The sequence below is a fragment of the Paramisgurnus dabryanus genome, chromosome 14, assembly GCF_030506205.2.
Source record: "Paramisgurnus dabryanus chromosome 14, PD_genome_1.1, whole genome shotgun sequence".
NCBI classification, from domain to species: domain Eukaryota; kingdom Metazoa; phylum Chordata; class Actinopteri; order Cypriniformes; family Cobitidae; genus Paramisgurnus; species Paramisgurnus dabryanus.
In genome coordinates, this window is record NC_133350.1 from 27,322,004 (window position 1) to 27,339,952 (window position 17,949).

At 36.9% G+C, this 17,949-nt stretch overlaps 1 protein-coding gene across 2 annotated transcripts; it reads left to right on the top strand.

Annotated features, from left to right (window-relative positions):
* The first annotated feature begins 511 nt into the window (after positions 1–511).
* ranbp3a (RAN binding protein 3a) lies at positions 512–14,888 on the top strand. 2 transcript variants are annotated; one of them, XR_010521045.1, is made up of 19 exons: positions 512–556; positions 1,275–1,363; positions 1,823–1,878; positions 1,989–2,025; positions 2,444–2,515; positions 3,894–3,965; positions 4,088–4,153; positions 4,322–4,414; positions 4,499–4,575; positions 8,873–8,983; positions 9,089–9,168; positions 9,269–9,344; positions 9,458–9,566; positions 9,652–9,776; positions 9,851–9,971; positions 11,942–12,084; positions 12,178–12,355; positions 12,477–12,589; positions 12,800–14,888. XR_010521045.1 is itself a non-coding variant. In XM_065241861.1 (18 exons), exons 2-18 carry the CDS (start codon positions 1,288–1,290, stop codon positions 12,524–12,526), a joined length of 1,542 nt encoding a protein of 513 aa, XP_065097933.1. In that variant the 5' UTR covers positions 512–556; positions 1,275–1,287; the 3' UTR covers positions 12,527–14,888. The 2 variants fall into 2 exon arrangements, 1 of the variants encoding a protein (XP_065097933.1); XM_065241861.1 differs by having other exon boundaries at positions 12,477–14,888.
* Positions 14,889–17,949: the final 3,061 nt, after the last annotated feature.

Genomic DNA, 17,949 nt, shown 5'->3' on the forward strand with positions numbered 1-17,949 from the left:
AAAAAGCCCTTAAATTAATTCTACTTTGTGATAAATACAAGCTAATTTGAGTAAGCCTCTCTTATAGTGTTTTTGTGATGTTATTGTATATATATATATATTTTTTCTATAAATTGTTTAATGTTGAGTTTGTGCTTTTATTTTGTATAAATGCATTGCAATGCCTTGGTTGGTTTGTAAACGTAAAATGTTAATTGGAAAATAAATATAAATTGAAAAAAATCTTTCTTATCTTTGTAAAAAAAAAAAATAGAACGATTTTTTACAATCACAATACATGTTTTACAAATTGGTTTCGTAACACTTAAATATAGAAAATATTGTTTCACTTCTGCTGTTTTTATATTAGTCTAATTTATTTCACTATTGTTGTGTTTTGTGATTTATTTGTTCTTATTTGACTTTCTGTAATAGCGTTTATATTGGCGAATTTTCAAGAGATAATACATGTCTTAAAAAAAACGAAACAAAATTTGCGTCGGTCGCTATTGATGTCAGCGCAGAGGATTGTGGGTAAAGAGCGGAAGTAAGATGGCGGCAGGGTTGACAGCTGAGGGTAAGTGTCAAAACACCAGTGTGTTAACTCAGTTCGCATTTAATCTCTGTAATGCACGATATTGTGAAGTATTAAAGTGTTTGGAGTTGAGTGAGTGTGTGTTGGTTTTAATCGCGCTGTATTAGCCAACATTTTATCGCACCGCTGTTATTAAGAGCTATGAGCAATGTTTACATACAGATGTGTTTATATTTGTTTACATCTATCTGTTTATTTGCATTTTACTATGTGTGCTGCTGTATTTTACGGGTTTTTTTATATTCTGACTTCCTATATACTAGCAGGTTTTAGATTTAGGACCATGATGTATGTCTTTGTCTTTTGTGATGTGTACAGTTAGTTTTTAAGGGATACGTTTTAAATTATTAAATGCATACCTCATTCTGACACACTAATTGACACATCATCGGTTAACATTATTTGACGAATACGTTTAAAATAATATACATTAACATTAATAGTTTTGGCTACAGTGTTCTTGCATTTCACTAGTTCTTGTGGTGTGAAAAAAAATGTCTTGTGCCCTATTAATGTAAGATTAGGTGAAAAAAATTATACTTTCATCATTGTACAAGAAATAAAACTATGCTGTTTAAAATAGTTTTTGATCAAGTATAGCATGTCAGTTGCTCATACAAATGCATTGTTTATAAGTAGCTTAAGGATTTTTATGTCTTTCCAGACATTGCATTTAATAACTAATAATTTTTTTGTGAAGTGTTGTGTCTCTGATGGTGATACTGTACTCAAAACAACCTGATATCATCTTAAGGAGGGACACAGACATCAGGATGGCAGATGAAAATGGTGAGTCGTGTTTATGTAAATAAGGTGTTTTCAAACTCTTGTCAGCCGAACCCTCCTGGCCTAAATTGTTTACTTGAAGTGCCCCTGATATTTTAAGAAAATATTTCCATTATGTAATAGCACATTTGCATGTTTAAAGGTGTCGTGGAATGTAAGATTGTATTTATTGGGTATTTACATTATTATTTACCTAGGCATAGATGAATAATAGGTTCTTGTTTTTATTTGCATATTTGTTAGATAATTAACACTGATTGGTCTTGTATATATTATATTAATATATGTATATATGTATTAATGAGGTCCATAACATTGATGGTAGCTTGTGTTTGTATAAAGGATTTTTCTTGTTGTTTTTAAAATGATGAAGATGTGTTCCCCTGTATACAGGTAGGTCAGTGGTTGAACATGAAATGCTATAATGTCCTTTATGATCACTAAGCATCTCTTAATTTGCAGAGAAACCTGCTGTAGCTTCTTCTGTGTTTGTCTACCAGAAAGATAAAGCACAAAAAGTAAGACCAACATTTCTGCACTTACCAGTTCTGTATATTGAATCAATTGTAATAGTGTTCACACCTGTTCAGTACTGATACTATAACACTGATTCTGAATCTGTCTGTAGAGGTCAGCAGAGAGGTCCAGCTCAGAGGATGGAGAGGGTGAGACTTTTTTCCAGTATACAGAAAACATTGATAGCACTTTATGATAAGGTTTACTTTGGTTACATTGGTTAATCACATTTGGTACTTAATCTAACAATGAGAAAATGTTTTACAAAAGCTGCAACATTTAATAAAACTAAAAATAACAAAAATCAATTATTAAGCAAGTACATAAAAAAATCAATGTCTGCTTACCCTACACCATTTCATAACTGTAAGCTTACGATTCATAACATGAGTTTGACCTTAATAAATGCTGTAAACACACATTGCTCATTGTTAGCTAATGCATTTACTAATGTTCACCTATTAAGCCTTATTGTAAGGTGGTACTGAAGTATTACATTATTCTCTTTTTATTTCTCAGTCTCTTGTATTATCTTTTAATACAGTCTTTATTTCTATTTGTCTTTAGACTCTGATAAAGATGATGGCATTTACTGCCTTGCTGCCAAAAGAGGAAGAACTTCTTCTTTTACACACTCCGGTAATCCTGACATTATTCTTACCTATACTTTGTGGATTTAACTGTAGATGATTTGGCAGGGTCCTGGGAGGTTTTATTCTCCAAAAAATTTAATCAGTAGGGTAAATCATCCACTTAAATACATTTTTTATTTGAAATGTAACTCTTTTCCCGCCATTCACGAGTTATGTCTAGATTAAAAGAAAACGCTTCCATGTCAAAGACAGATTTTTACGGCAATCCATATTTCGCCTATTATGCACTAGGTGGTGCTCTTACCCACCTTATAAAACACAACAAAATTTACAGATACAAAAGCTGTTAAAACTTTGTGTTTGTTTTGATCTTCGATTTGAATCTGATCCCTAACAAAAGTTCTTTACAAAAATGCAATGATCTATTTTTGTTCAAAACTTGGTATTTTGAAGAAACCTTCCCATTTTTGAGAAGTGATAAAAGAAAACAAATGAAGATGAATGAAATGTTTTTTGTTGTTGTTTAAAAGCAGAAAATTTGTTAGTTAAGGTGGTAGGGTTGTGCAGGTGGGTGGGCCAGGGGCGTGGCAATCAAAGGGGCGTACGAGTCATGATGAAAATATTTTATTTAAAACACTCAAATAAAACTTTAATTTTGAAAAAACTATGACAGAAAAGTAACACATACTAGATTATTAATTAATTAAATGTTTTATCAACAGGCTAGTTATCCTCTAGACCAGGTCCGGGGGGCCCCCAGTTTTATGACATTTTATAAAATAAATTTATTTATCATGAATTCTGTGTAATCAAACCTTAAAAAATAAGGCTACTAACCAACAGCTCTACTTTGTATAATTTAATATGTTTTGTTTAATTAAAATGTTACCTTTTAGAACAAATTTGTCGTAAATTTTCTTTGGGGGGCCGCGAAGGAATGCACCGTACACAAGGGGGGCTGCACACTGAAAAAGTTTGAGAACCACTGCTCTAGACATTGACGGACCATGTCTTCCTCTCATTTCGGCCATGTGGCGCGTGCCCGCTCGCAGTGTGAAGCGCGTCCACGCTATTCTCCGAGATGCACTTGACGGCCTTTTGTGCAGCTAATTTTTTTTGGACAACCTTGTTAAGGTGGTAGGGTATCCCAGCTTAGGTGGGCCGCCCGAACTGAAAAGTGCTGCGGGAAACCCTGTATTGTCTGTATTTCCTGATTGATTGTGTTGTGCCACATCCCTTTCTCGCGTTCAATATGGACAGACACAAATCAGACCAATCAGAATTGACTATTCCTGAGAACTGTACAATACTCGATATCTACAATTTATCTACAATTTACAATATGGTAGATAAATCGATACAATAGATAAAGGATGTTTTTTTAGTTAACCGTATTTGACAGACTTTATTTTCCCTCTTTGCAGTTTCTAAGAATAATACTATCATGCCATCCAATATCAGTCAGTCACCAACGTCAGACTCTGACTCAGAACCTGGTAAGACCTTGCTACAATGTGCTACAAAACAAATGTGCTATGATAAATGTGACATCTACCGTAATGCTTAGCCTATATTACATAAGTAATGTTGTTGTCTTGACTTTGCCTCCTTTAATCAGAGGAGAAGACAGTGGGGTTTCGCCTAAAGCCCCCAACGCTGATCCACGGGCAGGCGCCCAGTGCTGGTAAGTCCTAACATCTGTTTTTAATGAAGTTGTTGTTTGTCATGATTCAGTAGATAGCCACGATGAACTCTGAATCTGAGATCCTCCTAGAGCCTGACAGTCTGAGGACATCACTGTCCGGCCTGGTATTTTAAGAGTGAGTGACCATGGTTAATTCATTTCTTCCAGGTGTCCCCAGTCCTAAACCCAAAGAAGCACAGCGCAGTATCCTGCGACCACCTGTCCTGCAGCCTCCTCCGACCAGAACCCCGCCTCAGAGCGGTAAGAACATGAAATGTGCTAGGAAAAAACAGAATCTAAGGAGTTAATTTAGATCATATATTAAAGATTTTCACTTCATCACAGACACAAGCTCAAATGGATTGAATGAGCCCTCAGATGCTGACTCAAGTACAGCTGCGCAGGATAACCAGCTGTCATCTGTAAGCCACCACTTATTACTCACAACACTAGTTAAGTCACTTAAAATGTGACCCATTTGTAATGACAAAGAAGTCACAAAGGTGTCCCAGAGTGACTTTTATCACACTCATTATGTAAGGGATAATGTATAGGCAGCAGGTTGTTAGCCCTGACAGTGTGATCTGACATGATACGGAGGGTCTGAAGGTGCTTATTTCTAGGGATCGACCGATATGGATTTTTCAGTGCCGATGCCGAAATCGATTTTTGTTTCATCAGCCTTAGCCGATGACCGATACAGGCTGCCGATTTTCTTGAGCCGATATTTGGAGCCGATACTGCTTTTGCTCACTCAATTTACATCATAAAACGACACAATGATGATGCTAAATGTAACAGGTCTCAATTTTTAAAAAGTAACATTTATTGAACTCAAAAAAACTATATTTAACAAATAGTAAAAACAGGTGAGGGTGCTATGGAACCATCTTTCAATGTTGTTGGTTGTTTTTAGTCACATGACTTGCAATCGCTTGCGGCTTCCACTACTCTGTCTGTAAATAATGCCGGAAAAATGGCCGAACATGGCAGCCACGTATCGGCCGATGCCGATACACATAAAACTTGCAAATATCGGCCGGCCGATATATCGGCCGGCCGATATATCGGTCTATCACTACTTATTTCACGATTACAACCTGCTCCTTGTAGATTATCCTGCTTATTACACAGCCATTAACCTCATAAGTAGGGTAAGGAACATTATATATTGATTTAAAATATATCATTTGCTAATTTTTAGGGATTTCCCAGAGGAAAACACGTTTACTTTCGGTTTTAAGATAAGACGACAAGAATGTCACGAACACACTCTTTGGTTTAATCATTTGTAAATTTAATGGCAGATATGTTATTAAAGGCATATTTATATAAATTTTTGAGTAATATTAACTTATTCCCTGCTAGTTGGGATGCGCGATAATTTGCATGTGATTGTCATTGCGCATCTTGTCAGTTAAGCCGGTTCCTTGATTAGTAGTAAATCACCATCACCTGCTATTAAGATGGAACGGCATTTACTACACAAATCTGTAGTTTACTGACAATTGGGGCAATATCGCATTAATTATTGCGAACGTATTGCCTGCGACATGTATGTGATATTAGAGCCCTGCCGATATTATCGGCCGATATGAGCTAATTGCATTTATATCGGCATCAGCGTTTATAACGGCCGATAAAACATGAGAAACAGTCTTTCATGCTTCACTCATGTTATGAGTGGTGCATAGTTTGCCCACCAGAGGGAGGTCTGCAACTCCTCAGTTGACAACAGCGCCAGAAATCCACTACAGAAGAAAGCTATCAGCCAAGCCGATTGCAAAGCATTACACCCGGCATGTAAACTCAGAGAAAAAGCGGAGGTTACCTGTGGCGCGCGGCCGGTGAGCTCAGTGTCGTATTTGTAAACAATGGCGGGTTATGACTTAATATCCACGGTACGTATTTTGTTGTTTTCACATCTGTGGCAAACGCTGACGGTCGCGAAGTTGCTCGTGACCAAACAACATTGCGTTTGGCGGCGTCAAACGGGGCTTCACAGAGAATGTGCTAAGGACGTCGGCAGTTTGGCAAATAGATGGTAAGCTGTTTTAAACAACTTGGGTAAAGAAATGCGGATGTTCTTTAAGCCAGGAATCCTATATTTTTCGTTCACACAGACACAGCACTTACCGGTAAATTACTTTCAATCTTACAACCGGTCTTACTAGTAAATGGGGAGCACTGATTTACCGGAAAGGTTCTGTTCACACATGACCTGTTAACTGCAAATGTTTTGATTCAGACTGCACAAAGAGAAGGAGAGAAGATATACGGGTCCGTTGTGAATGTGTCTGTGAGAACAAATATAGTGTAGTTTCAGTATCTACTGTAGGTGCGTCAGAAATGATTAAACCAGAAGGGACATGTATTATAATTTATTTACAGTACACAGACTGTTAAAACCAGCTTCAACTGGAAGTAAAAGTGTTAAATGTTTAAAACCAGACAGTTTTTTGATCATTTAAAAATATATACTTTTCATATCCAATTGTTTAGTCATTGAGGCTGTAATCGAAGGCTTTTTAACATAATCCCTTCTGGAAAATGGTTTATACAGCCCACATACATAGATCAGGCAGATATTTTGCTATTGAATGTGTTGGGTAAGTGCAGTTTATAGGAAATGGGTCTAATATCTAGTTTATTTTAAAAATCAAAATATCATCTTATAAATCGGCTCTTTTCGAGTTAATATCGGCATCGGCCCCCAAAAATCCATATGGCCCAGTTTATCAGTGAATTACGGCTTTGTGTAGTAAATGCTGCTCCATCTGAATAGCAGGTGATGGCGATTTACTACTAATCAAGGAACCAGCATTACTGACAAGATGTGCATAATATTGCATGCAAATTATCGCGCATCCCTATCCGCCAGCCATTTATTGAAAAGTTACTCGCCAACTTTTTTTGTGATTTTTACAAAAGTTTCACAAAATGCCTTCCAGGAAAATTTTCTTCTAAAAATATATAAACATTCAAATATATCAAATGAAAGAACACCCTCTGCTTTCAAACAAACAATAAACAAACAGACAAAATGGGGAAAAATAATTTCATCCTATCTATATTTTTTCTCTGCTTATAAACTCTGAAATATGAGTATTTTTCCTAAAAAATATAGCCAAAAGCTAAAAAATGGCATTTTTGTGAAGGAATTTTGAGATCAGATTTAGAATGATTATTAAAAAATACATCGTTTAAAATTAGTAAATAATGTTTTGGCTTCAGTTTTTTCATAAATTGGGTAAGTGGATAGTTGCGGTATTACAGATTAACATAAAAATTCTTCAAAAACAATTTTTTTATACAAATGTTTTCTCTTAATTGACGAGATAACTCGTCAATGGTGGGGAAAGAGTTAAAAGGTACCTGTCAAAATGATTTGCAGCATCCGGGTTACCTTTTCGGAGAAACATACTTTGGAATGTCGCAACTGGCCAACCAGAATCAAGCATTTTAAAGTGGCGTGTAATAAGATTTGCTAACTTCTAACATCCAAGTGTCCTAATACAAATGTCGGTAACCCTTTATTTTACAGTGTCTTTCTTACATGTAATTATTATAGTAATAACAGTAAATTAGGTATAGGTACATGCAACTCACCCTAAACCAAACCTTATAACTAATGGTGCGTTTACACCAACCGAGTTTCAGGCGTCAAAATCGCGTCTACCGTGCCTAGTTTGGCGCTTGAACAGTGTGAATGCATTCGCGCGTGTAGAGCGGAGTAGATGCGCGGAAAAAGCAAGCATTTGACGCACGTCAAAATCCGCTTCTTGTGGGAGGGGAAAGTGCTAGGCGGTTGTCTGTTTGCAAGATGACTTTTGATTTTTGTTGATTGTGCATTTATCGAGAGAGTTACCAGTTTGTATTTGGTAACCTTACTATAGGGGGAAGATAAACGGCGCGGGTCGATAAACGTCATGTGACTCAAAAGTGAAGTGTGTATTACAACTTACCAGGTTGCCCAATGTCCTCACTGACACTCTTCCAAGCGAGGTCCTTTTTATTCCTGTCTCCTCTATGGAAATAAGAACTTCTGTCGTATGTCTCCGGGTGACTGCCTACGGACAATATCAAGCCTTCATGCTGAATGAGTGACCCCGGGCGGGGCTGCCACCACAGCAACAAGCATGCTCCTGATTGGTTAACGCAGCGCGAAATTCCACCAAAGTTCAAAACTTTCAACTCGGGTGTCAGCTGCAAATTTGTGTGAACCACAAAAAGCACCATTACCGCGCGAATGAGGCGGAAACGCGTCTTCCGCGTTGCGCCAAACGCCTCTTCTGCGCCGCAGGACCTCCAGACGCACGTCAACGCGTCTTCACATTGCCTTAACATTGAAATCACTCGCGCTTCAAGCCTCTACCGCGGTTGGTGTGAACGCAGCATAACCCTATAGTAAGCACTCTGTACTTCAATGTATTATAATACTGTAACAGTGACCTCTTAAAATAAAGTGTAACCCAAATATCTTTAATTATAAAAAAGCTTTTTTATATTCCACATCATGTCAGTGTCAGCAAGTTTGAACGCAGCATGGGCTGCCGTCCAAAGTCCGTTTTCTGTTTTCCAAGTCTTCTAACTTCCAAAAACAAAGACATCTAGTTCTGCACGTCTTTGTTTTGTTTGGCATCCCCAATGATTTTAGTACCCGTGAAAGTGAACAGATTACAAACTATCAATTTAATTGTCTTTTGTTTTTTAAACGAGATGAAGAACAGCAAAAGCTTTGATGAAAAGACAAGCAACAAATCTGAAGGACATGACGCTCCTGTCGAAACCACATTTGTATTTGGACAAAACATGAAGGAACGAGTAAAGGTTTGACTGAATTGTTGTTATCTGTAACTATTTCAAAATGAAGAAGTACTTTTACAGTACAGTTATTTTGTCTTTTTAAGATATATTTGTGTTGTTTGTGGGTAGGTGGATAGACGTTCATCTAAGGATAATTGTCCTTCGGCCAAAAAGGAAACAAATTACTTCTTGCAGTACATCACTTCCAGGTACTGCAGTTTAAATGTTTTTCCTGTTTTAAAAAGGTTTTCAAGGTCTCCTCAGGCAGAAACTTGTAACAGTTCTTGGCATGAATATTGTTTCTCGTAGCACACAGAAAGCCAATGACGGCGATGCCAAAAGCGCAAAGTTTGTCTTTGGCCAGAACATGTCAGATCGAGTCCTGGTAAAGCAATAAATTCCTCTCTAATCGTTTGACTTGTTTGTAAAAATTTGGCCCTGATTTCCAATTTACAAGAAATCAAATGCCTCAATCCCACCCACATTTATTAATTCCAGACACTGCCACAATTCAGCGCAGAACCAGCAGGAGGCAGCAGAGACCAGCAGTCGGACGTCACCCTATTTGGACAGATTCTCCCCTCACACGATCAAAACTTGGAGAAGGGTATGTGTTTGTACATTGTGGACTGGTGTAACGGTCAAGTTTGTGTGTCAGTGTGTGATTGGTTTGTATAATGTGGTTTATGTAGGTGACAACACGAAAGATTCTCTGGAGGAGTCTGCGGCTCGTCACGAAGCCCACAAACCCCAGAAGTGTTTATTGGAGCGGGTGGAGGTGAAGACGGGAGAGGAGTCGGAGAGCAACGTGCTACAGGTGAGAGCAGCTCTCAGATCCACTCATTTCGTTTGGTCAAAGCAGATGAGAAGATGATCCCTGTGTGTTTTCAGATGCAGTGTAAGCTGTTTGTGTTTGAGGTGGTCTCTCAGTCATGGGTGGAGAGAGGATGTGGAGTGCTCCGACTCAATGACATGTCATCCGCTGATGACGGCATGCTACAGTCCAGACTGGGTAACACAACACAGCCTAGTCTCGTAGTTGAGTCCGAGATCAGAGATCGAGTGTCAAATCCGAGTCATTACAGAGTCAAGATAAAGTCTTGATTGGGACTCGACATTTGATCTCTGGCCTTGGTCTTGACTCAGACTTGACTACAACACTACCCGTGCTTTCACAATATATGATGCTGCTGTTTTTGCAGAGTGCAGTACTTACACATTTTTTTAAGTTAAAAAATTATGTAGACATTGACTTGTCCTGTAAGAAAAGGGTTTGAATGACATATGCACAGATTCAGAAGACTGAATATTGATGACAAAAAAGAAAGTAAAAACTGATGCATTGTTCGTAGTTTTAATGTTGGAAATGCTCTTAAGGGTTGACCTTAAAGGAACACGCCGACTTTTTGGGACTTCAAAAAAAGTGAGGAGCAGAGAGTTCGGTCAGAGATGTGCAAATCACTCCGCCCAAGTAGCAGTGCTTCGCCTTCTGAGAATATAGTATACGGTTAAAAGATGGCTGTGTCTCATATGACCTTGTTATTTGTGTGACTATACAAATCACATCATATAAATAGGAAAATGTTGGCGTTATTTTGTCACTTATTGGGAGCAGTATGCTAGCTGGAGCCAATCACTTCCAGTCTTTGTGCTAGGCTAGGCTAGCGGTGGGTGTGTCAGACAGAGTTACAGCACGCACGGAGATGAGAAAGGTATGTATGGACTTATCTAACTCTGGGGGATACGGTGAATAAGCTAAATTCCCAAAATGTGGGCGTGATCCATTTTAACTTAAAGGGATAGTTCACCCAAAAATATTTTTCTCGTCCTCATATTGTTCTCAGACAGCCTGTATGAATTTCTTTTTTCCTGATAAACAAAAAAGAAAATATATATAAAAAAAATGATGGTACTAAGCACACAACTGATTGTAATTTGGCTGAATTATCCTTTAAGGCAGGGGTTTTCAAAACTTTATGATGCCAAGGACCCCCAAATATGATAAACCTTTTGTTAGGGACCCCCTACCTTAACTATATATCCTATCAATTTACATATTTTTATTTATAACAACTATAATGGCTACAATTAGAGTAATGCTGCATTTTCAAATCATATGTATTTTTTGATAATAAATCTTGTTTCATAGCAGCTTTACAAGGAATACTGCCTTATAAACATCAGTGAGTGAGATAAAGGGGACTGTAATAAGAAAACCTTTACAAAATAAAGTATAAACAATTCTGGAATGTACTGTAGTAAGAAATGAGAGATAAACTTAATAAATAAATTTTTACTTTTTTGTCTTTTTTCGCCAAAGTTTTCTGGGGCCTCCTTGGGGTCCTCTGACCACAGTTTGAAAACCCATGCTTTAATCCTCTACATGTCAGTTAATATCTCAGTTTCCTATCATTTCGGATAGATACTGAAACAAACACTTGTTTTGCATAACAGTCACCAAAATTCATTAAATGTTATATATACAGATTGCATAATCCTATGACAAAAATACATGCAGATGTTTGGACCAACACAAGGGGGCGCCAACACTTCTATTAATTAGTCAAGCAGGCACACACAGTATGTGAAAACCCAGCTATCGTTTTTTTTTTGTGCTTTACTGTTTTCTACATAACGTACAGAACATTCTGTGAAAATATGACATTGATATCTTTAATATTGAATGAGGACGGTCATGTCAAAGATTGAAATCAAACTTTGATGCTCCTAATCTCATTATTAAATTATGAGACACATATTGTCATGTATGCAATGCATTTGGCAGATGCTTTTATTCAAAGCATTACAAAGTACACATTTTTTATTAGCATGTGTTTTTCTTGGGTTCAAACACAATTAAAGTATAGAGCACATTTAAAACCTACACGTTACCTCATGTGATTCAAATTGAGTCTTTTAGAGACTGCATGTTTTTTGTACCTGTATGTCTTTGTTAGAGCTGTGTTTGTTTGTGGGTTGCAGTCATGAGGACCCAAGGAAGTCTTCGAGTGATTCTCAACACAAAGATCTGGCCTCAGATGCAGGTGGATAAAGCCAGTGAGAAGAGTCTCAGAATAACCGCCATGGACACAGAGGAGCAGGGTGTTAAAGTCTTCCTCATCGCTGTAAGATTACAGTCCACCACCACCACAGATTTGAGCCGTAAGTGGACTGCTATTCGGTTTAAGTTTGAACTTACGGTGGCTGTCATCTCTCAGTCTAGCTCTAAGGATGCTGCGCAGCTGTTTGCAGCGTTACATCATCGCACCCTGGCACTGCGGAGCACCGGTGGGCAGGAGTCAGAGGGGCAGCCGGCTGTCCCTGAGGGTGAAGTCGCCCGCTTCAGTGACGACGATGCGTCCCGCACGCCCCCCTCCACAGCTACACCCGCATCAGGTGATCTTTCATACGCAGATAAATTGCATGTTGGGATGTGTCAGGCACTGCTGCTGATGGGAATGAAAGATACAAAAAAGACCACTGCTTATCTTTTTAAAGTTTGGTTTATTTTTATCAGGTAATCCAGAAGCAGGTGTGTGTCCATCCACAGGGGACACAAAGTGCTAAATCTGCAGCTTATCTCAATCCTACAATGCCTCACTGGAAGGCCCTCAAGAAAATACTATGCAGGTGAATCTCTCCAAACTCCTGCTCTTTTATTTCATTTTTAACAGCAAAAAACTTTTAAGGACTACACACACAAAACGCTCTCGACATCATCATATTGATGAGAAGGAGAGACTCATTATAATTTCAAACGTGAACTTCTTCGTATGTGCGTTTGATAGTTTCGGATTCATGCAGATCATGTTTATTTTTACATCTCGTCTTTCATCACAGTTCTGCTCTGTTCCTCCTGCATCTGCAAAATCATCCTTTACCTCCTCCTGCAATGCTTTAGATCTTCTCAGAATGACCTCAGTTAAATCATGGGATGTATATAACTCGACACAGCGCTGTGAAACAGCAAAACAGATGTTTCTGCACTTATCTGGGTTTTCTAATCAGAAGCTGTGATTAAGATAAGACCTTATTCGTTTTCTTCACATTTCCTCTCTTTATTTAACATCTGCCGCACTTAAACATCATTATGGGGTGGCGGTACTTCCTGTTATTTAGCGTAACTGCTAGTTATTTGAAAAGTGAACCTCACCACACATGAAACTGTTGTATAAATACTACTGTAATTTATTCTTCACTTCATGGTAAATGCAATAGTACTATTTCATACACAGTATATTTTTATGAACATGTCATGTATATTAAGAGTTAATGTAGTGTTGTATATAAGTTTAGGATACAAACTTTTATAGTGAATTGTCTTATTAATGATAATTGTCTGTTACTAGAGCTACAGATTGTTTAGTGTGTGCAGTGTTTTTCATCCTGAATATTTTGTTTACTGTGAAACTTACCTTACTAGAGCAAAACATTAAAGGGATAGTTCACCCTAAAAATGAATTCTGTCATCATTTACTTACTCTCAGGTTGCCCCAAACCTGTATACATTTCTTTGTTATGCATAAAACAAATTAAGATATTTAAATAAATGTTAATAAGAGATCTGGGGCACCATTCACTTCCATAGTATAATTTTTTCCTACAGTACAGTGTAAAAATTCCTTGTTGCGCTTACATTTTTAAGTCTAATCAATTTGAAATGACAAATTACAGTGAGGGGTAAATTATAAAAATGAAATAACTTTAGCTAATTCTACTTTAATTTCATAATTATGAAATTTAATTTCATAATCATAATGGTGCTACTTAGCTGTATTTTTTTAAGTTATGAAGGTTAAAATCAAAACAAACCAACTGCAGTTGAATTGATATTAATTGGAATGCACAACCAAAAAACGAGATTTCTAAAAAAATAAAAAAACGGAGTTATCTCATTTTGAAACGAAACTCTTCATTTATAGTGACTCCTCACTAGTCAAGAAAGTTAAAATGAATTGTACATTTTTACAGTAAAGCCAATGGTGCCCCAGTTCTACTTGGTTACAAACACTCTTTAAAATATTGTCATTTGTATTCAGAAGAACAAAGACATTTATAGTTTTATAGTTTGAACAACTTCAGGATTAGTAAATGATGACAGAATTTTTATTTTTCTGTGATTTATCCCTTTAATATGTTTCTCATTGAATAGATTGGAACGGCAAATTTTTTGCTATTTTTTTGTTTTAACAAGGTTGAGCAATATTTATACAGGAACTGAATTGTATTTTGACAGCACGCAGCAGTAAATATCTGATGTACCAAAACTGTCAGGAATGTCCAAGTTATATTTCACCCCCCAGAAAAGTAAAAAAAAAAACAATAAGACATGGAAAAAATTTTCTTTACAATTAAAATAATAATATATTTGTTTTTCATTTCTGAAAATTTTACTGGAAGTTATTTTTATTAATTAATTATCGTACAACGCAGAGCTGTTAAAGGGACATTCCACTTTTTTGAAAATATGCTCATTTTCCATCTTCCCTAGAGTTAAACATTTGATTTTTACCATTTTGAAATCCATTCAGCTGACATCTGGGTCTGGCGGTACCACTTTTAGCATAGCTTAGCATAATCCATTGAATCTGATTAGACCATTAGCATCGCGCTAAAAAATAACCAAAGGGTTTTGATATTTTTTCTATATAAAACTTGACTCTTCTGTAGTTACATCGTGTACTAAGACCGACAGAAATTTTTTTTTTTTGATTTTCTATTCAGATATGTGTAGGAACTATACTCTCATTCTGGCGTAATAATCAAGGACTTTGCTGCTGTAACATGACTGCAGGAGGTGTAGTGATATTACGCACTGCCTGAAAAAAGTCCCCTTGCTTACATTCAATAGCAGGGGACCATTTTTGGGCAGTGCGTAATATCACTACGCCTCCTGCAACTCTTTGGCTATTTTTTAGCGTGATGTTAATGGTCTAATCAGATTCAATGGATTATGCTAAGCTATGCTTAAAGTGCTAGCGCCAGACGTGGAGATCAGCTGAATGGATTCCAAAACGATAAAAATCAAATGTTTAAATCTAGGGGAGATGGAAATGGAGCATATTTTCTAAAAAAAAGTGGAGTGTCCCTTTAAAGGAATAGTCTACTCATTTTCAATATTAAAATATGTTATTACCTTAACTAAGAAGAGTTGATACATCGCTCTATCATCTGTGTGCGTGCACGTAAGCGCTGGGGCGCGCTGCGACACTTCAATAGCATTTAGCTTAGCCCCATTCATTCAATGGTATCAAACAGAGATAAAGTTAGAAGTGACCAAACACATCAACGTTTTTCCTATTTAAGACGAGTAGTTATACGAGCAAGTTTGGTGGTACAAAATAAAACGTAGCGCTTTTCTAAGCGGATTTAAAAGAGGAACTATATTGTATGGCGTAATAGCACTTATAGGAGTACTTCGACTCGGCGCAGTAACACCCTCCCTCTCCCATTATAAGAGGGAGAAGGGGAGCGGATTTTTCAGGCGAGTTGAAGTTCTCCCAAAAGTGCTATTACGCCATACAATATAGTTACTTTTTTAAATCCGCTTAGAAAAGCGCTACGTTTTATTTTGTACCACCAAACTTGCTCGTATAACTACTCGTCTTAAATAGGAAAAACGTTGATGTGTTTGGTCATTTCTAACTTTATCTCTGTTTGATACCATTGAATGAATGGGGCTAAGCTAAATGCTATCGAAGTGTTGCAGCGCGCCCCAGCGCTTACGTGCACGCACACATGATAGAGGGATGTATCAACTCTTCTTAGTTAAGGTAATAACATATTTTAATATTGAAAATTAGTAGACTATTCCTTTAATGGTATAAAAATGTGCTATAATTTCATATTATTTTGTGGATGGATATGACCTGGACAGATTTTTATAAGGTTTACTGTTTCTACATCAGTTCATTTTCAGTTATCATACTGCCAAACATATTACACGTACACATTAACTTGTGTAGTTAAAGGGCTTTCATTCACTCTGCTACTACTGTATAACCATAATACACTGCCAGCTATCTATCTCTAGTAGATTATACTGATGTGAAAAAAATGGACCGTGACATAATATTACACATCATTGTTTGGTTGAACACATTTTGAAATGTGTATAAAGCTGTTAAACTATTGCTCCATCCTGCCATTGATGTAACATTTATAAACAATGTGAAAAACACTGCAAAAAAAAGTTCAAATGAATCCTTCAATTATGTGTTTAAATTACAGGTGAACTTTAGTAGTTTTATAGTAAGACGATAAAAATGCTTTTAATGTGAAAACGTATATTTTAATTAAAATAACAAAATATTAAAGGAGAAATATGTAGATATGTTGTTGTTACAACCTAACCAAGAAGTGTTGTAAGTTTAACAGTTACAGTATAGTTTTGTTTTTTCTGAGATTGTTGTGATCATTTATTTATAGTTTTGTGTTCCTATTCGTCTGGTACACGTTTGTCCTCGTAATGTCACGTTCTGTATCACAGAATGAATGCACATTTCCATAAAGGGTTTCTGAACGAGACGTTTCCCATCAATATGAAGCATGCTGTAAACTAGCAGGGCTAAACGTTTACAAAACGGATGTTTGCAGAGTGCTGTACATGTCTGTAAATGTTTACATTCAGTGTGTTACAGCTGTAGGAGACACTCCTGATTTTTGTTTGTTTTGGGCTTGTTTGTGTATGGAAACTGTGAACACACGGTGCTATTTCTGATCCAGTACTTACTGTACTGGGCTTGTTGAAAGTGTTGAGATGGGATTTACATTCGGCTGCTTTTGTACTAAAGCATCTGTTGAGTAATTGTGACTTTGTGTTTTCATTGTAAAATGTTGATTTCTGTTTGATTGGTAATGGATATTTATGCTTTCCAACAACCGTTATAAACCCAAACCTGAAAAATGCAAATAATCTTGTCTTTTATTATTTCTTCTGTTTCCTCATCCTCAGATAATTGTGTTGGTATTTATGATGCAAACTGTTCCCCGTGCACAGCTGTACTTGTTTACGGTTTTTACAGTAACAACATAAACAAACGGATTTGGTGGAACAAACGTTTCAATAATTTAGAGTAGTTTATTTCTGATAAAAAGCAAAATAAACAACAAGCAAATGACCTGAGCGTATCAAAAACTACACTGAGATAACGTTACTGTGTAAAATGAATGTATACAATGATCGGCTGCCTTTACATAGCGGTGATCCATGATCACCGTCTCCCCTCGTCTGTAGGAAACCAACCTTATTACTCGTAAAAAAACATCTTTACGCTTTTCCGTTGTGGCTCTTTATGTAATTTTCCGTGTTTTTTCAAACTCGTCTCTCAATCTGGAAGACTTCAGTTGTGTTTATTTTAACAGAGAGGGTGTGAGATTTCGGCTTTGGTGGGCTGTGAGGTCTGGTACTGGGGCGTGATGAATGCATGAGTTTAGGTGAACCTTGAGAAATAATTTCCTCCCAAACTTTTTAGGAGAAAGTGTCTTGTGTTAACCGATATGACACGATAAACATCAATGTGCTGAAAAATATGCCACAGAAGTCACCTGTCTTGTATAACTTTAAAGGACAATTATTTGCGTCTTTCTTGATTTCTTTGAGTGATTTAATGATTTTAAAAAAATAGGTCAACCAAAAATGAATATCACATTCATAATACACTGTTAGAAATAGGGGGCGGGACTTGTCAACTTTGTGCACGGCCACTTCCGGCACAGTTCAACTGTGGCTGAAACGAAGGCTAGATGTCACTGCTCTTTTGTAAGTCGAACAAACAACGCCAATCCTACTTAGGTTTTCTTGGATTCCCGACTAGAAGTGGATGATATGGCACTTTTTTACAACATTGCAGTGTTTAAAAGCAGCTTTACAAGAGAAGAAACCATAGAAAATGGGGAAATAATTTATATATAGAATATAAAGCAATAAAATAGAATTGAATATATGGTATTTCTGCAAAGTTTTGTGTTCTCACAAAAAAAAAACGTAT